General features: G+C 42.2%; 1 protein-coding gene across 1 annotated transcript in view; it reads right to left on the bottom strand.

Moving 5' to 3' along the window:
- The window catches only part of LOC142203909 (follistatin-related protein 4-like), a 578,064-nt gene that overhangs the window by 64,764 nt on the left and 491,468 nt on the right, over nucleotides 1-21,832 (bottom strand). The window contains exon 6 of the mRNA XM_075275010.1: nucleotides 8,497-8,663. Within this exon, the coding sequence (XP_075131111.1) occupies nucleotides 8,497-8,663 (167 nt within the window). The remainder of the gene's footprint in view (nucleotides 1-8,496; nucleotides 8,664-21,832) is intronic.

Here is a 21,832-nt window from a genome sequence, read left to right on the forward strand (position 1 = left end):
TGATGGGTACGTCTAGTGCACTAGATGCAGGGAGAAGAAATCGCACACTAAATCATAGTTTGCAAACCTACCATTAATCTGGACCTTTCATCTAAAATTAGTGTTTATGTTGAACTCTATTTTACAGACTGGGGAAAATAGTTTAGAAATGTTCTCATTTACACATAAAATTATGGCATTTAAAGGATTTCAAGATGGGCAGTGGATAGTGAACCCACAGTGCTACCAAACTGGTTTGGACAGGGCCACCACCAAGGGTGTTCTTGCAGACTCCCCAGTTTTTACTCTTTAAAGGGATTCTACCATTAAAACACTTTTTTTCTGGTTGATATGTAGGAATAGCCTTAAGAAAGGCTATTCTTGTACTATCTTTAGATGTCTTCTCCGCGTTGCTGTTCCGTAGAAATCCCAGTTTTCTTCGGACTGCAAATGAGTTCTTTTGCAGCACTGGGGGTGGGCCGCAGCGCTCAAACAGCACTGGTGGCGTCCCCAATGCTGCGAGAGAACTCTCCAGCGATGCCTCCATCTTCTTCAGGAACGTCCTCTTCATGTGTCTTCTTCCGGCGCTGGCGGTCAAACTTGTAGGCCTCGGGCAGAACCAACTGCGCATGCCCACAGGCCACAAGAAAATGGCCGTTTACTTACTGTGTAAGCGGCCATTTTTCTTGTGGCTGCGGGCATGCACAGTCAGCTCTGCCCAAGGCCTACAAGTTTGACCACTTGCGCTGGAAGAAGATGCATGAAGAGGACGTTCCTGAAGAAAATGGAGGCACCATCTGTAATGGGGTGTGGTGCTATCCTCATGTCTGCACCTACCTTAATCCCTTCTTCCCATTTAGTGCCGGGGCTCCATGGGTCGGAAATGCAGCGGTTTGCCCATGGCGTTTTTCAGTATAGACAAAGTGGATGGGATTCTAGCGAATCCCATGCCCACTTTGCAGTAAAAACTGACGTCTGGACACGTTTTGATTTCCAAAACCGGCACGGGCACCTTTAGGGGTAAAATATACTTCACTTGGCCAAAGCTGAACCATCTCTTATATTTGGCAGGGTTTCTGTGAACCAAGCCATATTTAAATCTAATCTCACTTCATAGAGCGCTCGCTGGTTATGGAATCATAAGGCAATTCAATGACTTAGACCCCGGTCTGACCTTTCTGTGCATTTTTATTCCGACTATAAAAAGTGGAGGATGGCAATGATGTTTAGGTGTCTGTGTAATATTATGAAAGCCTGCACAAGCATGTTCAATTGAAATTATCAGCCCGCTTATCGTTCAACTATTTCATCTTCATTTTATAGGGAACACTAGGTCACTTGCTTGCTCTACGCATTAGCATGCATTTCCATGAAAATTATATTAGAGGCAGGAGCATTTAACATTGGCGGCTTTGTCTTTGGAAATTCAGCATCAGCAGCTTCACAGTAAATAAAGCTGAGATTTTTTGGCGGTACGGTACTTCACTCCTTACATTGAAAGACAGAGATCGTCATATTAAATTGCCAGGTATGTATATAGTTCTTTGCGTCTTTTACATGTGGAATCCGGAGTCTGACGAAATGTGTCCTGAAATGACCCAATTTTGGTTACAAATGAATACAATTATATTCAACATGGTTCAACCAAAGGGTAAAATGATGGACACCCCCTCCAAAATAGTAACGGAGTGCAAATCACATGGCCCAAATTGGTATGCAGCAATTCCAAAAATAGGGGAAGGTAGTTCTGTCCTGATCTGCCCAGTAATGTCAAGGTCAAAGGCCATGTGCTTTAACCGAAAGCCAAATGGTGCATCCGAACTAGGTTTTATGGTAGTAGAGACCCCCTCAGCTGACGTAGATCGAGCGAGGCAGTATCGCATTCGGATGCTGCCCCATTGTTCCAGACAGCAAGCACTAATTTCAACTCTATTGTGTCCTGTCTCCGTCTGAGATTACAGTCAAAAAGAAACCTTTCGGTCACCCGTCACCGAGGTTGGTGGTGATCAGACTCCCAGTCGTTGGACACTTATCTCTAGTCCTGTCCAGAATGGGACAACAGAAACAGTTGAATGTATTGGAGAACAGATCTATCAGCTCTGGCCTCCATTATTCAGCCTTCGGCTGATGACATCATTACAGTCAAAGCCTGCGGACTAGGGGCCACACGGTGGCTCAGTGGTTAGCACTGTAGCCTTGCAGCGCTTGGCCCTGGTGTTCAAATCCCGCCAAGGGCAAAAAGCCATCTGCAAAGAGTTTGTATGTTCTCCCCGTGTTTGCATGGATTTCTATCCCATATTCCAAAAAAGACATACTGATAGGGAAAAATGTACATTGTGAGCTCTATGTGGGGCTCACAATCTACATAAAAAAAAAAAAAAAAAAAAGCCTGCGGACTAGTCCATAGTTGGGTAAATATAACTTATTGTTTCCATGTAATACTGGTGAAGAGGTAAATACTGGTAAAATTGGCACAAACTTCAGAAAGTGGCAAAATTTTACTTTGTGACATTTTGGCTCCAGAATTCTAGAGTGCGGGATATGATAAATTTTCTCTCTATTATTGTGGGAAAAAGTTTGTTATGAAATCCTACTAATATTATAAAGGTGAAAGTTTGTGTGTTTGGATGTTTGTATGTTTGTTCCTCAATCACACCTACACGGGCAAACGGATTTGTCTGAAAATGCGCACATACATACATTGGGTCCCGGACTGAACGGTAAGCTACATGAAATTCCCGTACACCACTGCAATTCACTCCCGTGCTCGGTGCTTCTCACAGTTCAATTCGCTGCAGGGCCTGGCACGCCGTAGGACCTGGGATGACGTCATCCAAGCCCTTTCAGCAGCTCACCTGATTGGGTGCCGCTTCTCTATGTGGGCGAAATTATCGTCCGGCCGCCGTCCACACCAACATGGCGTCTCTGAGAGGTTCGGAGCGTCCTGCACAAGGGCCTCTACTCTGGGGCAGCGACAAGTCCATACTCCTTGAGTATAATAATCGGATGGCCGGGGAGGTGAGGGAACATAAAAAACACTGTTACTTACCTTTCCTGGGCTAAGGAAGGCATTGGGCCTACTTGGTGACGTGCCAGACATCACAAGGGCTGGACTTGTGTCCTTATGTCTTGCAACTCAAGAGATATCTCTTCCATCAGTGATGATAGCCAACATCAGTAAGTAGTGCACTGGAGCCCAGGAAAGGTAAGTAACAGTGTTTTTTTATGTTTGTATCCTCCCCTGGGTCTCTGATTAATATACTCTGGGGTCTGAAAAGACCCCAGAGTATAATAATTGATCAGGGGTGGTCTACAATGGAGCATAATACTGTGAGCAAGGGCCACTATGGGGCATAATACCGTGTGCAGGGGCCACTATGGGGCATAATACTGTGTGCAGGGGCCACTATGAGGCATAATACTGTGTGCAGGGGCCACTAGAGGGGCATAATATTGTGTGCAGGGGCCACTAGAGGGGCATAATACTGTGTGCAGGGGCCACTAGAGGGGCATAATATTGTGTGCAGGGGCCACTAGAGGGGCATAATACTGTGTGCAGGGGCCACTAGAGGGGCATAATATTGTGTGCAGGGGCCACTAGAGGGGCATAATACTGTGTGCAGGGGCCACTAGAGGGGCATAATACTGTGTGCAGGGGCTACTGTGGGGAATAATACTGTGTGCAGGGGCTACTGTGGGGAATAATAGTGTGTGCACTAATGCAAAGGGGGGCAGTCAATTGATCCTGGTTTCTCGGGGGAAGGGGGTTGCTGGGGGGGGGGAGGGCATGTCAAATGTACTTAATGCAATTTATAGAGCTGAAGCATTTGCCAAAGGGTGGATAGTCACTTCAAATAGCTGTATCTTTGGTTTTATACCACCTAGTTGAATATGGTTCTGGTAACATAAGAAAGTTGAGATTGAGATTGAAGTACTAGCTATAACCGAACCTGAGATATCACTAGTTAGAGAATGTGATTTTCTATGCAGCAGTTCAATCTTAGCAGCATGCAAAACCTGAGAATCTTAGCTTTCTCGTGATACCAGAACCAATTTTGGGAAAAAAAGCGGAGATCCAGCCTTTTAAAGTGACCTCCCCCCTTTGGTAAATGCTTCAGCTCTGCATATTTAGAATACAAATGTGCAAAGACTTTTGGATACTTGACAGCGAAGATGAGATCTTCTTAAGATATAAGATCTGATAGAAGAACACACATCTACCTGTTGCCTTTACATCACTATACATATTAATATCTTCTAATGAAAATAATCTGCCACCACTTTTCTCATAAAAAAATCCTTTTGAACTTCCTATTTCACATTCTTTTTTTTTTTTTACCTCGTTCGTTCCAAGCTAATTAATTGCAAATAAAATATCACTTAGCGGCCTGAAATGATGAAATGGAATTTGAAATGTGGATTTCTTCTCTCTCGTTCCCAGAGGAGGTGTAACACAGACATTTTGTGTGCAGGGACAGCTGTGGCAATGTGCAACATCATTTCCTTGAAGTTAAATTCTGCAATTAATCTTCTCTTGTATTTCCAATTAACTAAATTGCTAACCTTGTTGTGCAAAGTAGAAATGCAATTGTGTAACCGCTTCAGGCAACCTCAGGACGAAAATTTAGATAATTAAATTAACAGGCTACAAAAGCCAATGCTTTGTAGTGGGCTGATCGGTGTTGTCAGCTCTCGGATACCACAGTGGACCAAAGAAAAATTTACTAATGAGAGGTGAATTCTCTACGTTGGTTGGCCAGTAGAGATGAGCGAACAGTAAAATGTTCGAGGTTCGATATTCGTTTCGAGTAGCCCCTCAATATTCGACTACTTGAATCGAATATCGAATCCTATTATAGTCTATGGGGGGAAAATGCTCGTTTCAGGGGTAGGCAACATTCGATCAAATTATACTTACCAAGTCCACGAGTGAGGGTCGGGCTGGATCCTCCGAGAAGTCTTCTCCGTGCAGCGTCCCCGCGGCGTCTTCCAGCTCTGAATTCACTCTGCCAGGCATCGGGCCTGGGCAGAGCCGACTGCGCATGCCTGCACTACAAGAAAATGGCCGCTTACAGTCAAAGCGGCCATTTTCTTGTAGTGCGGGCATGCGCAGTCGGCTCTGCCCAGGCCCGATGCCTGGCAGAGTGAATTCAGAGCTGGAAGACGCCGCGGGGAAGCTGCACGGAGAAGACTTCTAAAGGTAGGAGAAGAACCAGCTTTGATTGGCCGACTGTATAGCATTCGGCCAATCAATGCTGGTTCTGCATTGAACTTTTACATTCGAATAGCGAGTGGTACTCAATCGAGTATGAGTATTTTGAATACCGTAGTATTTGATTGAACACCACTCGCTCATCTCTATTGGCCAGTAATATTGGGGTCGGGTCATATCATATATGAAAATGGATGGAAACGGAAATCCTTAACTGTTATATTAAACACGCCATACAGGTGTCAAATACCACTGTGTAAGTTTCCCACATTCCCACGGAGTTAGCCTACAGGAAGTTTGTTGAAGATCCGATTCCACAACAACATGATGCCAACCAAGACTCATACCATAATGCTTCCCAATAGGGAATAAAGACACAAGTTACCTTACAAATGCAACAAAAAGTGAACTACTTTGGAGTTGTTGCAGAGTGAAAAAACACAATGGTGTAGTAGTGATCATACGATTTAATCACAACTTATCAGTTATGCCATTTAGCTGTAGAGGCTTAGCCTAACCATGATGCCCTATCATAGCTCTGTTGTTACTGATCAAAGACCATAACCACAGATTTGGACATGGAACATTTGCATTAGTGAGTGGTCACATTCTCACCGACCAGATACATCTCCTATCCTGTGGATGATGGATAAATGTTGCTAGTGGGAAAACTCCTATAGGCCGAAATGCTGCGATTTGCTTGCGGCAAAAACACTGAGGGAAAAATCACTGTGTTTTACAGTACAGGCAAAGTGGATGGGATTCATGTGACTCCCATGCCCATGTTACGGTAAAAACAGGTCGCAATTTCCAAAACCAGTGCAGTTTTGGAAATCGCAGCATGTCAATCATATCTATGGTTTCCCCATAGATATAATTGTAACTGAAAATCCTCAGAGGAAAACACGCTTTTTGGCTGCGGTTTGTCTGGTAGGGTCTTAGCCTTAGGCTGAATCCCCACATTGCAGAAACTTTTTTTTGTTGCAGATTTTAGTGTTTATTTTTTTTTTTTTTTTAGCCAAAGCCAAGAATGGCTACAAAAGGATTGGGACGTTTTTGGATATATAGGAACCTTCTACTCAATCTACTCCTGAGTTTGGCTCAAAAAATGCAACAGTGTAAGCTGCGTTTCCGCAACGTTGGGCCTTAGCCTTAAGTCGGCACAGTTGGTTCAACACACTTTGCATAAAAGCAAAAAACAGGCAATTATAAGTGACTGTGTAATATATTGTACCAGGGGAAATGTCTGTCTACTTTTGTCAGGCTGTTTCCCTCCCCTCCCCATGATAAAATGACTTTCATTGTGAAAACCATTGATTTATCCATTTCGTGACTGTCTGCAGGTCACATGACTTACTTCTCTATATACAGTCCTATGAAAAAGTTTGGGCACCCCTATTAATCTTAATCATTTTTTGTTCTAAATATTTTGGTGTTTGCAACAGCCATTTCAGTTTGATATATCTAATAACTGATGGACACAGTAATATTTCAGGATTGAAATGAGGTTTATTGTACTAACAGAAAATGTGCAATATGCATTAAACCAAAATTTGACCGGTGCAAAAGTATGGGCACCCTTATCATTTTATTGATTTGAATTCCCCTAACTACTTTTTACTGACTTACTGAAGCACAAAATTGGTTTTGTAACCTCAGTGAGCTTTGAACTTCATAGCCAGATGTATCCAATCATAAGAAAAGGTATTTAAGGTGGCCAATTGCAAGTTGATCTCCTATTTGAATCTCCTCTGAAGAGTGGCATCATGGGCTACTCAAAACAACTCTCAAATGATCTGAAAACAAAGATTGTTCAACATAGTTGTTCAGGGGAAGGATACAAAAAGTTGTCTCAGAGATTTAACCTGTCAGTTTCCACTGTGAGGAACATAGTAAGGAAATGGAAGAGCACAGGGACAGTTCTTGTTAAGCCCAGAAGTGGCAGGCCAAGAAAAATATCAGAAAGGCAGAGAAGAAGAATGGTGAGAACAGTCAAGGACAATCCACAGACCACCTCCAAAGAGCTGCAGCATCATCTTGCTGCAGATGGTGTCACTGTGCATCGGTCAACTATACAGCGCACTTTGCACAAATAGAAGCTGTATGGGAGAGTGATGAGAAAGAAGCCGTTTCTGCACGTACGCCACAAATAGAGTTGCCTGAGGTATGAAAAAGCACATTTGGACAAGGCAGCTTCATTTTGGAAACAAAAATTGAGTTGTTTGGTTATAAAAAAAGGCGTTATGCATGGCGTCCAAAAAGAAACAGCATTCCAAGAAAAACACATGCTACCCACTGTAAAATTTGGTGGAGGTTCCATCATGCTTTGGGGCTGTGTGGCCAATGCCGGCATCGGGAATCTTGTTAAAGTTGAGGGTCGCATGGATTCCACTCAGTATCAGCAGATTCTTGAGAATAATGTTCAAGAATCAGTGACGAAGTTGAAGTTACGCCGGGGATGGATATTTCAGCAAGACAATGATCCAAAACACCGCTCCAAATCCTCAGGCATTCATGCAGAGGAACAATTACAATGTTCTGGAATGGCCATCCCAGTCCCCAGACCTGAATATCATTGAACATCTGTGGGATGATTTGAAGCGGGCTGTCCATGCTCGGCGACCATCTAACTTAACTGAACTTGAATTGTTTGTCCAAAATACCTTTATCCAGGATCCAGGAACTGATTAAAAGCTACAGGAAGCGACTAGAGGCTGTTATCTTTGCAAAAGGAGGATCTACTAAATATTAATGTCACTTTTCTGTTGAGGTGCCCATACTTTTGCACCGGTCAAATTTTGGTTTAATGCATATTGCACATTTTCTGTTAGTACAATAAACCTCATTTCAATCCTGAAATATTACTGTGTCCATCAGTTATTAGATATATCAAACTGAAATGGCTGTTATAAACACCAAAATATTTAGAACTAAAAATGATTAAGATTAATAGGGGTGCCCAAACTTTTTCATAGGACTGTATACTGTACATCCTAGGGCTGTAAACATCTTAGTGAGAGAGCAGATTCCTCCTATACTCACTGTTTGCAATGTATGGCAGATAGTCTCCACCCACCAGCTGTAAATTTCCGACATATCCTACAGGACTGCGTTATATAAATCATATAATAAAACGGAATAAAAGGAATTCAATAGGTTTTCCACACTGCATAATTCTTGTATTACGACCTTACTGGAGACACTTATGGCGGAAGGGTCAGAGAGAACCAGGAAAATGACGATTTGTTCAGCCTAAATAATTACCATATTCTGTAAAACATCCATTTAAGAATATTGTGACTTACATTTATGTCTTCCAAATCTAAGAAGTTTAATATTACTCCATTTCGCTTCCAGATGATGGGAGGACGTAGCGTTCCATGAATTGCACAGATGAGCACAGTACTCAGGCCAACCGTTACTGTTGTCACGCTAAGCTCTTTATCTGGATCGAGTGTAAGCTGGACGACCTCTGAAAAAGTGAAAAGAGAACAAACAATCAATTTAAGGTGAAAGAACACATACAAGCTCATAGCAGATAGAAAAGATACTAGGAGTCATAGCAACGACGAAGAAAAAGGAGACTTCAGGATCATTTAGTTCTCTGTGCGGAGTGATCTTCGCTTAGCCTGATGTTGATTATACAGCCTGACTGTGGTTGGGAGGAAGGATCTCCGATATCGCTTCTTCTCACACTTGGGGTGAAGCAGTCGGTCACTGACAGTACTGCCCAGTGCTATCACTGTCTCATCCATGGGATGGGAGTTGTTCTCCAGCTTGGAGCTCACCACAGACAGTGTAGATACATGGGTTGGGAGTTGCTCTCCAGCTTGGAGCTCACCATGGACAGTATAGATACATGGGATGGGAGTTGCTCTCCAGCTTGGAGCTCACCACAGACAGTATAGATACATGGGATGGTAGTTGCTCTCCAGCTTGGGGCTCACCATGGAGTTTAGATACATGGGATGGGAACTGCTCTCCAGCTTGGAGCTCACCACGGACAGTATAGATATATGGGATGGGAGTTGCTCTCCAGCTTGGAGCACACCATGGACAGTATAGATACATGGGATGGGAGTTGCTCTCCAGCTTGGAGCTCACCATGGAGTATAGATACATGGGATAGGAGTTGCTCTCCAGCTTGGGGTTCACCATGGACAGTATAGATACATGGGATGCGAGTTGCTCTCCAGCTTGGAGCTCACCATGGACAGTATAGATACATGGGATGGGAGTTATTCTCCAGCATGGAGCTCATGGAGTACATATAAGTTCAGCCTCGTTGCCGTCTCATTCATGGGATGGTCCTAGTAAAGATGCATTAGGTATGCCATGGATGTGCTAAATTTGCCAAAATTGCTCTACTCATTACAAAAGTTGGCAACATATCTTTGCCCATAAACTGTATTCCGGCATCTTGGCCTATCTACATGTATCTTATACACTATTAACTTTCATCGTTAATAAATAAGTCACAAGTGCTTATTTAATATTATAGGAAGGTCTTTCTTGTCGAAAAATAACGGGTCCATTATTGATATACTGTAAATGACGTGTATACGGGCTAAGGCATAGAATGGGTTACAGGTTCTCGCACATTTACTTAAGACAAAATAGATTTTGCGGTAATAACGGAGGCAGGACAGCACTGCTTCAATGACATGTAAATTCACACTTTTACATCTGCTTAACATATTTCTTTTTCATCTTTAATCCCGTCTAGGGGTTTATTTTCTGCTAAATGAATGTTCGGCTGCCTCCTCAACGTTTCTTCTAATCACATCTTGCAAGGTGTTACATGTGGTGTTGATTTATCACAGGAGGCTTCTTCCTAGTGTCATCTGCAGACTGCCAATGGCAATCATAATTTAACAATAAGACATCTATAATTGAGGTCATTGGAGAGAGCAGGTATAAATGAGTACATACAGATCTAACCACATGGATTCTCAATGCTCCAGAAATCATTCTCTCCGCACAGATACTTTATACTGTAATTCTCAAGCCTGTCATTTCCTTGTCATTTCTGTTGTCTTAGCTATAAGGATTTCTATGGATACTATTCAATAATTATCAATATGTCAGAGTGACACTACCCTATAATTATATTCTTGAGGAATACTCATAATGAGATATCATCCACATGCCGGCTGCTGGAATATTACTGAAATTCCATGTATTAATGAGTGTTATGTGTAAAAGCGATCTACATGTAGGGTTTACACGGCTCGTAATAACCCAAGGTCCTTTTAAGACTCATTTCCATAGTTCATATAACATGTTTAGCCTATATTGAAGGTTTATTGATGTTGATTTTTTTTTGCATAATCATTAATCATAAAAATAGTAAAATGAGAACAGTTGTAGAACACAGGGGCGTAACTACCGGGGTAACAGAAGTAGCGGCTGGACGTTAAGTGGCCCAACAGGCCCCTGATATATTTTTTTTTCTAATTGGCCATTTTCTGGAAGCGGAGGCGGCTGTGAACAGGAGCGGGATTGGTAAGTTAGGCTGCGGGCCTGCGAACCCCACAAACACTGCTATCATTATACTTAACTTAAAAAACAATGTTACTTACCTGTTCTGCACTCTGGCAAGCTTTGGGCCTTCTTGGTGACATCATGTGACCCAGGCCAGTGTCATTATGTATCGTGATGCTGGCCTGGGTCAGGTGAGGTAAAGTCCATTATTGAAGGGCTCTGAGGGGAGTGCACTGGAGCCAGAGAGTGGTAAGTAATAGTGATTTTTATGTTTGTATCCTCCCCTAGCTTTCCAATCATTATACTTGGACCCCACAGTATAATAATTCTTCATGGGTGGGGCATAATAGTGTATGCAGGGGCCACTATAGGACATAATACTAGGAGCAGGGGCCACTATGGGGAATTACAGTGTGTACAGGGGCTACTATGGGGCATAATATTGTGTACAGGGGCCCCTATGGGACATAAAACTGGGAGCAGGGGCCACTATGGGGCATAATACCAGGTGCAGGGGTCACTATGGGGAATAACAGTGTGTACAGGGGCTATTATGGGGCATAATACTGAGTGCAGGGGCCACCACTATGGGACATAATATTGTGTGCAGGGGCCACTATGGGGACATAATACTGTGTGCAGGGGAAACTATGGGGCATAATACTGAGTGCAGGGGCCACTATGGGGCATAATAGTGTGTGCAGGGGCCACTATGGGGCATAAAACTGGGAGCAGGGTCCACTATGGGGAATAACAGTATGTACAGGGGCTACTATGGAGCATAATACTGTGTACAGGGGCCACTATTGGGGATAATACTGTGTGCAGGAGCCACTATGAGACATAATACTGTGTGCAGAGACCACTATGGGTCAGGGGACTGGAGGGGCCTCATGTCAAATGTTCACCTTGGGACACTGCCATTCCTAGTTATGCCACTGGCAGAGCAATATAGCCCAATATTATCTGGATTGATAGGTTTTACATAGAATGTTCATATGTGATACAACATTTGCTCTTTTTCTGTATATTCATCTTTAAAACTTGCTGGTTATTGGAAACAGAACAGAGTCTGAGCACAGCTTGCATGTACAATACTCTATTAACCTTTCAGCTGGTATTTAATGTATTGCTCTGTCTGATAGATTGCTATAGAAGTAGCAGGTGAATTTTCATTTGCACACTGGAGTGCATATTCCACCGAGATATGTCTCATTGTCCTTGATGATCCTGTTAAGCGAGTGTGCATGATATATTTCATTTTTTGTAGTTATGCTCTCCACCAAGCGTCACTTGTTAATTTAACAGCCTATAAGACTACATCATGTATATTCTGCAAATCCTCTGACCATATCACATCTGTAATAGACCGAGGGAATAAATCCTATATGGTGTCCAATGTCACTATTGATGTACGGTATGTCCAATTATTCCATCCAATTATGCTGATGCTCGCATATGTTGATATTCAGGTTTTGTCTCCCTAACCCCTGATAATATAGGAAGGAATTTATCAAGCCTTGTATGCGGGAATATTGGCTTCAAAAAATCTCAAAATACACAACCAAAAAAATTAAATAATAGGAGTTGTTGAATGTGTGAATGTAATGATGATATATGTAAGTGATGGCAATATTAGAGCGAAAGGGTAAATTTATTCAGGGAAACTAGTAGTCTTTCGGGCTATATACGGTATATACGGTTGAGCATGGAGACATATGGGTTCTGTAAGGTATCCTGTGGCTCATTTGCCCATAGTTGTTGCAGCGGGATAATAGATCCTGCACAAGATGTCCCGGATCACCCCATAAGTGTTCAATTGGTGAAAAATATGGCTACCAAGCAGGAAAAATAAGCATTGCAATCTGCGGTGACATCAAACCATTGCTGTGTGGGGGTGAGCATTATCCTGATGAAAAATGCCATTTGGAAGCCCTGCCATAAGAGACAACACGTGACAGCAGGATGTCCTGCACATATTGCTCAACTGTTAGTGTCCCTCTTATCACTGCTAGGGGTGACGACTGTGGTATACAATGGCACCCCAGCAGATCCCGATGATGCTGTTCCAGTACAAAGCAAGTATAGATTTTTCTTTCACCACTGCAAAGGAAGGCAAAAATGGCATAGTGGACACAGTGATACCAAATTGTCTTCTGCTAAGTGCCTGGAAATGGTCCAGGTAAATACAAGTGCCACCTGTAACTGGATGGTTTACAAGGATACTGTGAGAGCTGCTTGTCCTTGCCATTGGATCAGACATCCTCTCTGCTGGTGGTCTGTCGGGGCCATCAGGAGCCTGTTCAATGTGTGCGCGTACTCTCATGTAACCACTGCTTCCAACTCCTCCTAACAGCAACTTATCAAGGTACCATCTTACGTCTCTCAGTCCCCCTTCTCAAAGTCTGTTAACTGAGAAAAATATTTTCAAGCATGTCATAGAGGCAAGTCTCACTAAGAGGCACACTACCCAAAAGTAGCTTCTGAGAATCTTTTATAGGGCAGCGAGGGAAATATTCTTTACAAGCTCTTTTGGTAAGATCCAGTGTCTAATGAGACCAATGACTGTTTGGGTCTGCACCACTGCTTCTACCGAGCTAACTTCCCCACACTACATATATGCAAATATATGGTAAGGTGTTATATATCTGTAATGCCTTATCTATTCAGATCAGTAGTTACTAGAGATGAGCGAACACTGTTCGGATCAGCCGTTCCGAACAGCACACTCCCATAGAAATGAATGGAAGCACCTGGCACGGCGACCGGCCGCCGGCAAAGTGTACGTGCCAGGTGCTTCCATTCACTTCTATGGGAGCGTGCTGTTCGGAACGGCGGATCCAAACAGTGTTCGCTCATCTCTAGTCACTACTGTATATACAACCATGTATGGACTGTACTTCCAAGTATACTGCAATGCTGTAGAGAATACCTTTTACTAGATCTGGCAAGTACTCTAGCTATGTACTGTAGGATTCAGAGGGACTGGCACTCTACAATGCACACTATGACGTTTAGCATGCCGAGAGCATAGCGGGAGCAGCAATAGAAGAGGAGGAAATCCAATCCTGGAGGAAGCAATAAAGAGCAACAGCTAGTTAGAGATTGGGATGATGAGAGTCTAAAGAACCTGGGACAGACTATAGTATTCTCAACCTTTTGTCAAAGCCATTGCAGCTTTTACTGCCCTAGAATGAAAGGGAGATTACTAGGGTTGAGCTATCGGGATCGGATCTCGAACGGCGATCGAGAAAATTTCACGATCGCGATCAGGATCGGCTGGAAAATGATCGAAAATCAAAATTTAAAAATGATCCTGAAATCTCAAGATTGGCTCAACCCCAGAGATTACTATAACCCTAAGACACCAGTGATAAAATATCTCCTGGATGCAGAAGACAGGGCTCAAAATAACCAATTGGGAAGGACTTGTGTAGGTGGTTCTAGCAACTGACCATAAAAGAACAGCCAACAACCATGTAGTTGTATTTACATGGAAATACAGTCCATTTCTCTTTCCAAGTTTTCCAGATCTTTATGGATACAGTGCGGTTAAAATTTCAACATTGGAGATCGAATTTACATTTTCAGCTACTTTAGTGGTAGTTCGATGCACACTAACATTAATCTAGTGTTTTATTTTTTGCGTCTAGTTGGTATTATTTGTGGCTCTAGTTGTACTCTTCATATTGGCGCCATTCCATTAAAACAGTATCCATAATAGATAGCATTGGTAAGTATAAGCAGAATCATGTATATATTAGTTTTTATCATATTAAATATTCTATCAAATGTATATGATTGGTATCGTGCAGCCCCCTGACAAAGCGGGAGCGAAATGCGCGTTGGGGCTACGGGTGGAGGTCGCGGCATTCCATTGTGTGGCGCTGGCATTTATATCCATATTGGTAAGACTGTGATTTTGATAATACCATCTTAAAGGGATTCTATCATTAGAATCCCTTTTTCTACAAAGACTATGTCAGAATAGCCTTTATAAAGGTTATTCTTCTCCTACCTTTGTTATTCTGATCTGCATCACCGTTTTCGGGAATTTTCTTTTTACTTCTGTGTACAAGTCTTCAGAAAGCCTAGAGGGTTAGTGTTGAGCAAGTAGTATTCGTTGACAGAGCCAACTTCGCTTGTCCATTCGGCCATTTATCTGTGGCATGCGCAATCAGCTCTACTGGCTGAGGACATGGCCGATGACCTGGTGAAGAGGCGGTCGGGAGAAGAAGACAGAGGTGTCACTGGAGGTTCTTCAGAGAGCATAGGGGACGTTCCCTGCTAGTGTTGAGCGAGTAGTATTCGTCAAATACCTCACCGGCATAGAAATGCATGTAATCGGTCGAACACCAAGGGGTTAAATGCATTGAATCTTCGAAGCGTTTAACCCCTTGGTGTTTGGCCAGTTACACACATTCCTATGCCGGCGAGGTATTTGACGAATACTACTCGCTCAACACTAACAAGGGATGTCCCCTATGCTCTCTGAAGACCCTCCGGTGATGCCTCTGTCTTCTCCCCACTGCCTCTTCACCAGGTCATCGGCCATGTCCTCAGCCAGTAGAGCTGATTGCGCATGCCACAGTTAAATGACCGAACGGACACGCGGCTCTGTCGACTGAGGACACGGCGAAGAGGCGATCAGGAGAAGAAGACAGAGGTGTCGCTGGGGATGCTTCAGAGAACACATTGGACATCCCTGTGCTTTTTGAACAAAACGAAACGCCCCCTATCCTTTTTGAAGACTCATTTGTATACAGAAGAAAAAAGAAAATTCACAGAAACGGCGTCGCGGATCAAAATAAATGGCATAAATGACGATAAATCTTGCGGGTCAATGCACACCCTCCTTTTCAGAAAGTGGCAAGGGTGGTGTAAAAATATCACGTAAGACAATTTTTGCTGCAATCGCTGTTTTGCCAAGGTTTGCAACTTTTTAACGCCACAAATGTGACTTAAATTGTTAACCAATCCGCCACTTCGTACTCAATTTATTTTCATTCATATCTTGTTAAGAAAGAACCAGTTTATGGAAAAGCAAGCACATTTGCTATATGAAAGTAAACATTTTGGAGGCTGGAAAACAAGACAAAATGCTCAACCTCCTCTTTCCGATAAATATTGAAATGTAGACGTTCATACATTTTTTACTACATTTTAAATGAGAAAAGAAGATAAAAGGATGCGAGCGTCTGACAATGCAGAACTGCTTTCTGTCAGGCAAAAATATTGAACTTAAACATTTCCGGAAAGTTTAATGACAAACTTCTAACAATCAATTGTATGATTAGCCGAAAACATAGAAGGATGTGAAATATCGCGCGGAGGTTTCTTGGAAAGACCAATGTTCGTAATGAAATGTTTTTGGAGGGAATATTAATCACTGCTGTGTGTTTTCTTATAATAAATAATTCAGGATATTTGCATGTCTTATGATTTTCGACTTCCCCAAGCGCGGCACTCAATAGAAGCACATAACTCATTAATTTAGGGGTGTGAGTCCGGGATATATATCACTCCTATATCCTCATCCAGACAGCTTTTTAGCCATTCCCTTTTACTGCATGGAGTTACAGGAACATATATTCTCTGCAGATGTCTTAGCTCATTCTGCTTAAAGTAAAACTGGCTAAGATGGCGTGTAGCAGAAACGTATCGCTTTTGGCTGCGGTGCAAAAACAAACCAGTAGCAGGGAAGTGAATGAGATTTCATTAATATCTACACACGTGGACAAAATTGTTGGTCTCCCTTTTTTAATGGAAGAAAAACCCACAATGGTCACAGAAATAACTTGAATCTGACAAAAGTAATAATAAATAAAAATTCTATGAAAATGAACAAATGAAGGTCAGACATTGCTTTTCGCTTCAACAGAATTTTTTGAAAAATAAACCTCATGACACAGGCCTGGACAGAAATGATGGTTCCGGTAATTTAATATTTTGTTGCACAACCTTTTGAGGCAATCGCTGCGATCACACGATTCCTGTAACTGTCAATGAGACTTCTGCACCTCTCAGCAGGTATTTTGGCCCCTCCTCATGAGCAAACTGCTCCAGTTGTCTCGGGTGTGAAGGCTGCCTTTTCCAGACGCCATGTTTCAGCTCCTTCCGAAGAGGCTCAATAGGATTTAGGTCAGGGCTCATAGAAGGCCACTCCAGAATAGTCCAATGTTTTCCTCTTAGCCATTCTTGGGTGTTTTTGGTCATTATCCTGTATCAAGACCCATGACCTGTGACTGAGACCAAGCTTTCTGACACTGGCCAGCACATTTCTCTCTAGAATCCCTTGATAATCTTGAGATTTCATTGTACCCTGCACAGATTCAAGACACCCTGTGCCAGATGCAGCAAAACAGTCCCAGAACATAACAGAGCCTCCTCCATGTATAACAGTAGGGACAGTGTTTTTTTCAAGATATGCTTCATTTTTCCATCTGTGAACATAGAGCTGATGTACCTTGCCAAAAAGTTCGATTTCTGTCTCATCCGTCCATAGAACATTCTCCCAGAAGCTTTGTGGCTTGTCAACATGTAGTTTGGTTATTATTACTTTTGTCAGATTCAAGTTATTTCTGTGACCATTGTGGGGTTTTTCTTTCATTAAACGAGGGCGACCAACAATTCTGTCCACATGTGAACATATTATACAAAAAAAAGAGCTGTGGAAAAAGCTACAAGTGTTTTTGGAAATTGCAGCATGTTAGTTTTAGCTGCAGAATCAATAGCGCTTTTTGTATGTATTGAATCAGAGAAGAAAAAAAGCTGAGAAAACATAGCAAAAAATTTTAAGAAAAATTATGCGTTTTTGCAGCTTTTTTTTCACATAGAGTTTTTAGCTGCAATTTGCTACGTGGGATCTTAGCCTTAGATAATGTTTGGTGGTTAGGTTTTCAGAATGTAGGATATTGCAGTTTTATCTAATTCTGAACCTCTGTTAGTAAGTAGATAGCATAAAAGTAGATGGATTGACTGTAGGTTCGCAGAAGTGTTCGGGAGAATCCGCCTCTGAGATCCCGTTTAAATCAGGACTTTTCTCTCCAACAATTGGAGAATAAAATCATGGGAAACATGTTGGATTCTGTGTGTTACCACTATTTTAGTGGTCCGCCTAGTAATACAATGAACCTTGCATAAAGACTATATACACTATACAACCATTTTTTAAAATAACCAAAATAAAGTTACCCCGCATTTGCAAAACCAAATTTCAACCGTGAAACTTGGTCCATGTGTTGATCAGACTTACCAGCCTGAACAGCATGGATACCTCTGAAAACTTTCTCTGAAAAGCGCTGTCAGAGAAACCGCTATGTGTTGCCGCCACAGTTTTTTCCTCATTGCTGTTTTGCTGCAGCGTGCCACAAGGGGCCAAAGCCCCATGGGTGGGTCGTAAACGCTGGAATTTTGCCCGTGGTGGAAACGCCACAGGAAAGATCATGGCCTTTTACAGTCAGGCAAACTGGAGGGCATTCTAGGGAATCCCATGCCCACTTTGTGGAAAAAAACCATGGTGCGGAGGCGCTGTGATTTCTGAAACCGGAACAGATTTGGAAATCACAGCATGTCAATTATACCTACAGAAATGCTGGTGGTTTCCCCATAGATATAATTGAAACAAAGTCAGCAGGGGAAACCTCAGCAAACTTTCTGTATAAAGCCCTGCAGGAAGAAGCGCGATGTGTTGCTGCTGTGGGATGTCCGGTGGGGCCTTAGCCTAAAAGGGTCTTTTGGGAGTAAAGAATAGAGATGAGCGAGTAGGTATTCGATCGAATACTTTGGTATTCGAAATACTCGTACTCGATCGAGTACCACTCGCTATTCGAATGTAAAAGTTCGATGCAGAACCAGCATTGATTGGCCGAATGCAATCAACGCTGGTTCTTCTCCTACCTTTAGAAGTCTTCTCCGTGCAGCGTCCCCGCGGCGTCTTCCGGCTCTTAATTCACTCTGCCAGGCATCGGGCCTGGGCAGAGCCGACTGCGCATGCCCGCTTGCCTGGCAGAGTGAATTCAGAGCCGGAAGATGCCGCGGGGACGCGGCACGGAGAAGACTTCTCAGAGGATCCAGCCCGACCCTCACTCGTGGACTTGGTAAGTATAATTTGATCGAACGTTCCCTACCCCTGAAACGAGCATTTTCCCCCCATAGACTATAATAGGGTTTGATATTCGATTTGAGTAGTCGAATATTGAGGGGCTACTCGAAACGAATATCGAACCTCGGACATTTTACTGTTCGCTCATCTCTAGTAAAGAATTGATGTTGTATATTTAGAATAGGCCATGAATTGGTGAATGTCGGACCCATAGTACAATGACAGTAGATCTGTCTACACTATAAATACAGTTTTGTCTAACACTGCAATTTAGTTCCATTGACATAATATTTTTGCACACTGTTTGCACTCCATTGCATATTGGAATGGATGACAACACGCCTTTCAATTTATCTAATGGTTGGAAAAATATCAGTTTTTTTACCACTTAACAATAAACATATTGCTATAACCCCTGGTATCTCTTGTATTGATTATGTCATCCTAGAACAGGACACAGGTCGCAGGATGAACTTTTCTCTAGACAAGAAAGCAATGCATATATAAATTACCCGTCTATAGTCAAATATGTCTATTACTAGGAAATTGATTTCAATGTAAACATCACAGAACTATATTGAAATCCACGGGAGCCAATGTACTCTATATTTGCTAGAAAGACAACAAACAAGTACTAGGGGTCACAGGTCACATAGATTAGACGCTCAGCATGTGCTGAGATGTAAACTCATAACCGGTGCACAAGAATATGAACCTACTCTAATAGTAGACAACTTTCCCTCTTGGCTTGACATATACAAAGATGATGGTGTAGGACACATCTCCACTTGTGAGATCAATGTCTGTGTAGTCTAACAATACGGCATAGGATATATTGCAAAAATTCCATGTAGGGGTTAGCAATTGTAGAACATTGCAGAACAATGGTATAATAAATTGGACTTGTGTGATGTAGGACTTTTGCTTTGTATTTAACCAATTACATTCCATTAGATTTTACCTATGGTAAAAGTGTATTGTTGAAATACAGAAATTTGCACCTTGTTAAGTTTTCTTGCAGCACTGGGGGCGGTCCCTAGTGCTCAAACAGCGTTGGGGGCGTCCCCTGTGCTGCAAGAAAACTATCCAGTGCCACCTTCTTCTTGATCACCACCTCCGCCTCTTCTTTCCTGTTTGGTCACAGGAAAATGGCTGACTGCTCCCACAACGCATGTCCGTTGGCCATTTTCCTGTGGCCAAACAGGAAAGAAGAGGTGGAGGTGGTGATCAAGAAGAAGGTGGCGCTGGATAGTTTTCTTGCAGCACAGGGGGCGCCCCCAAGTGCCTACTATGCAAAACGAACATGCATAGTAGGAACTTTTTGAAGAAGAGGTGATGGGACAAGGAAGAAGAGGCAGAGGAGGCGAACAAGAAGGCGGCGGCGCTGGATAGTTTTCTTGCAGCACAGGGGACGCCTCCAGTGCTGTTTGAGTGTTAGGGACTGCCCCCAGTGCTGTGAGAAAACTAATTAGCATATGGATGAAAACTAATCTAAAGAACGGTGGTGCGGAGAAGACATCTAAAGGTATGCGAAGAATAGCCTTTCTTAAGGTTATTCCAACGTGGGTTTTACTTAAAACAAGATTCTTAAGAAGAATACATCCCAGATACCCACCTACGCTCCCATTGTGATCCCACTTTTGAGACTCACAATTACTCTCCTATAGATTCATTTAGGTGATATTTGATGCAGCCATTTATGCGATCAAAAGCTGTAAACTAAAGCCTGATTCTAAAGCGTGGATTATTGTTTTTGGATTATTATCTCCACAACCTTTTAATTGTATATTAGTTTAGAATTACAATGTGGCCTAACATTTTAATTAAAAGAAAAATGCTTTGTGCAGTAAGTAAGATTTTGCTGATAGCTTGCATTTTGAAAGCAACTTGTTAAGATTTGACGGTACTTTTTAATGAATATATAATTTTAATTAATTTGAGTTCTGCTTAAGCATCACCAAAACATGTTCTAACTATTGATTACTCTCAGCTTGGGTTCTAATTAGATTTACTTTTTACAGATAAACTGGGGATGAAAACCTGCAAGGTTAAAGTATGACATTTGGTGCAATTCTAAATGCATAACTCATATCTGGTCTACTGTAGATATTTCTATAGAAAGGGTCTAGAATGTTAAGCCTTAAGCATATAGATAAATCAAATCAAATCAAATAAGCTTTATTGGCACGTCCGAATAGATATTTGGCATTGCCAAAGCTAGTAAAGTGTGTGTGTGTGTGTGGGGGGTGGGGGGGGGAGTTGGACTCGGGTGGGTGAGTGGTGGGAATGGTGGGGGTGGGGCGGGTGGTTTGGGGTATAACAGTCCGTGGAGTCTCATCTTCCTCTTCGTTGGTGACCGCTATATGGGGAGGTGGGGGTGGGGGGAGGTGGGGTGGGTGTATTGGGGGTAAATATGATAGTCCGTGGAGTCTCATAATCCCTTAATATCCCACAATGGGGAAATATAGCAATATCCATACATACCCACATAGACAAAATTGTTGGTCCCCCTCGTTTAATGAAAGAAAAACCCACAATTAACCCCTTCCCGATGGAACAGGAGCACTGCAGATCCCCTATATTCAGTAGACCGGGCCCTGTCAGACACAGGGAGACCTAATATGTATGTGTTCAGAGTCATTTTCTACTTTTATATGTATTCTAGAGAAAGGAGGGATTTACAACTTTTATTTACTTTATTTTTTTAAAGCTTCTTCTTTTTTTCCTCGCTATTTTATGGGAGATTTTATACATTACTATTGCGGCTGGTCATAGACCCCCCTCCCCCCCAAAAAAAAATAAATAAATAAATAAAAAAATTAATAAAATTTTTTTTTTTTGCTCGACTCGAGTATAAGCCCAGGGGGGCTTTTTCAGCACAAAAACTGTGCTGAAAAATTCGGCTTATACTCGAGTATATACGGTAATAATTATAATAGTATATAATAATAATAATAACAACAACATTATAATTACAATTATAATAAATAAAAATGTATAATATAAATATTATACTTATAATAAATAATAGATAGTAATAATAAATACATATA

This window comes from Leptodactylus fuscus, chromosome 5 (assembly GCF_031893055.1).
Source record: "Leptodactylus fuscus isolate aLepFus1 chromosome 5, aLepFus1.hap2, whole genome shotgun sequence".
In the NCBI taxonomy this organism is placed as follows: Eukaryota; Metazoa; Chordata; class Amphibia; order Anura; family Leptodactylidae; genus Leptodactylus; species Leptodactylus fuscus.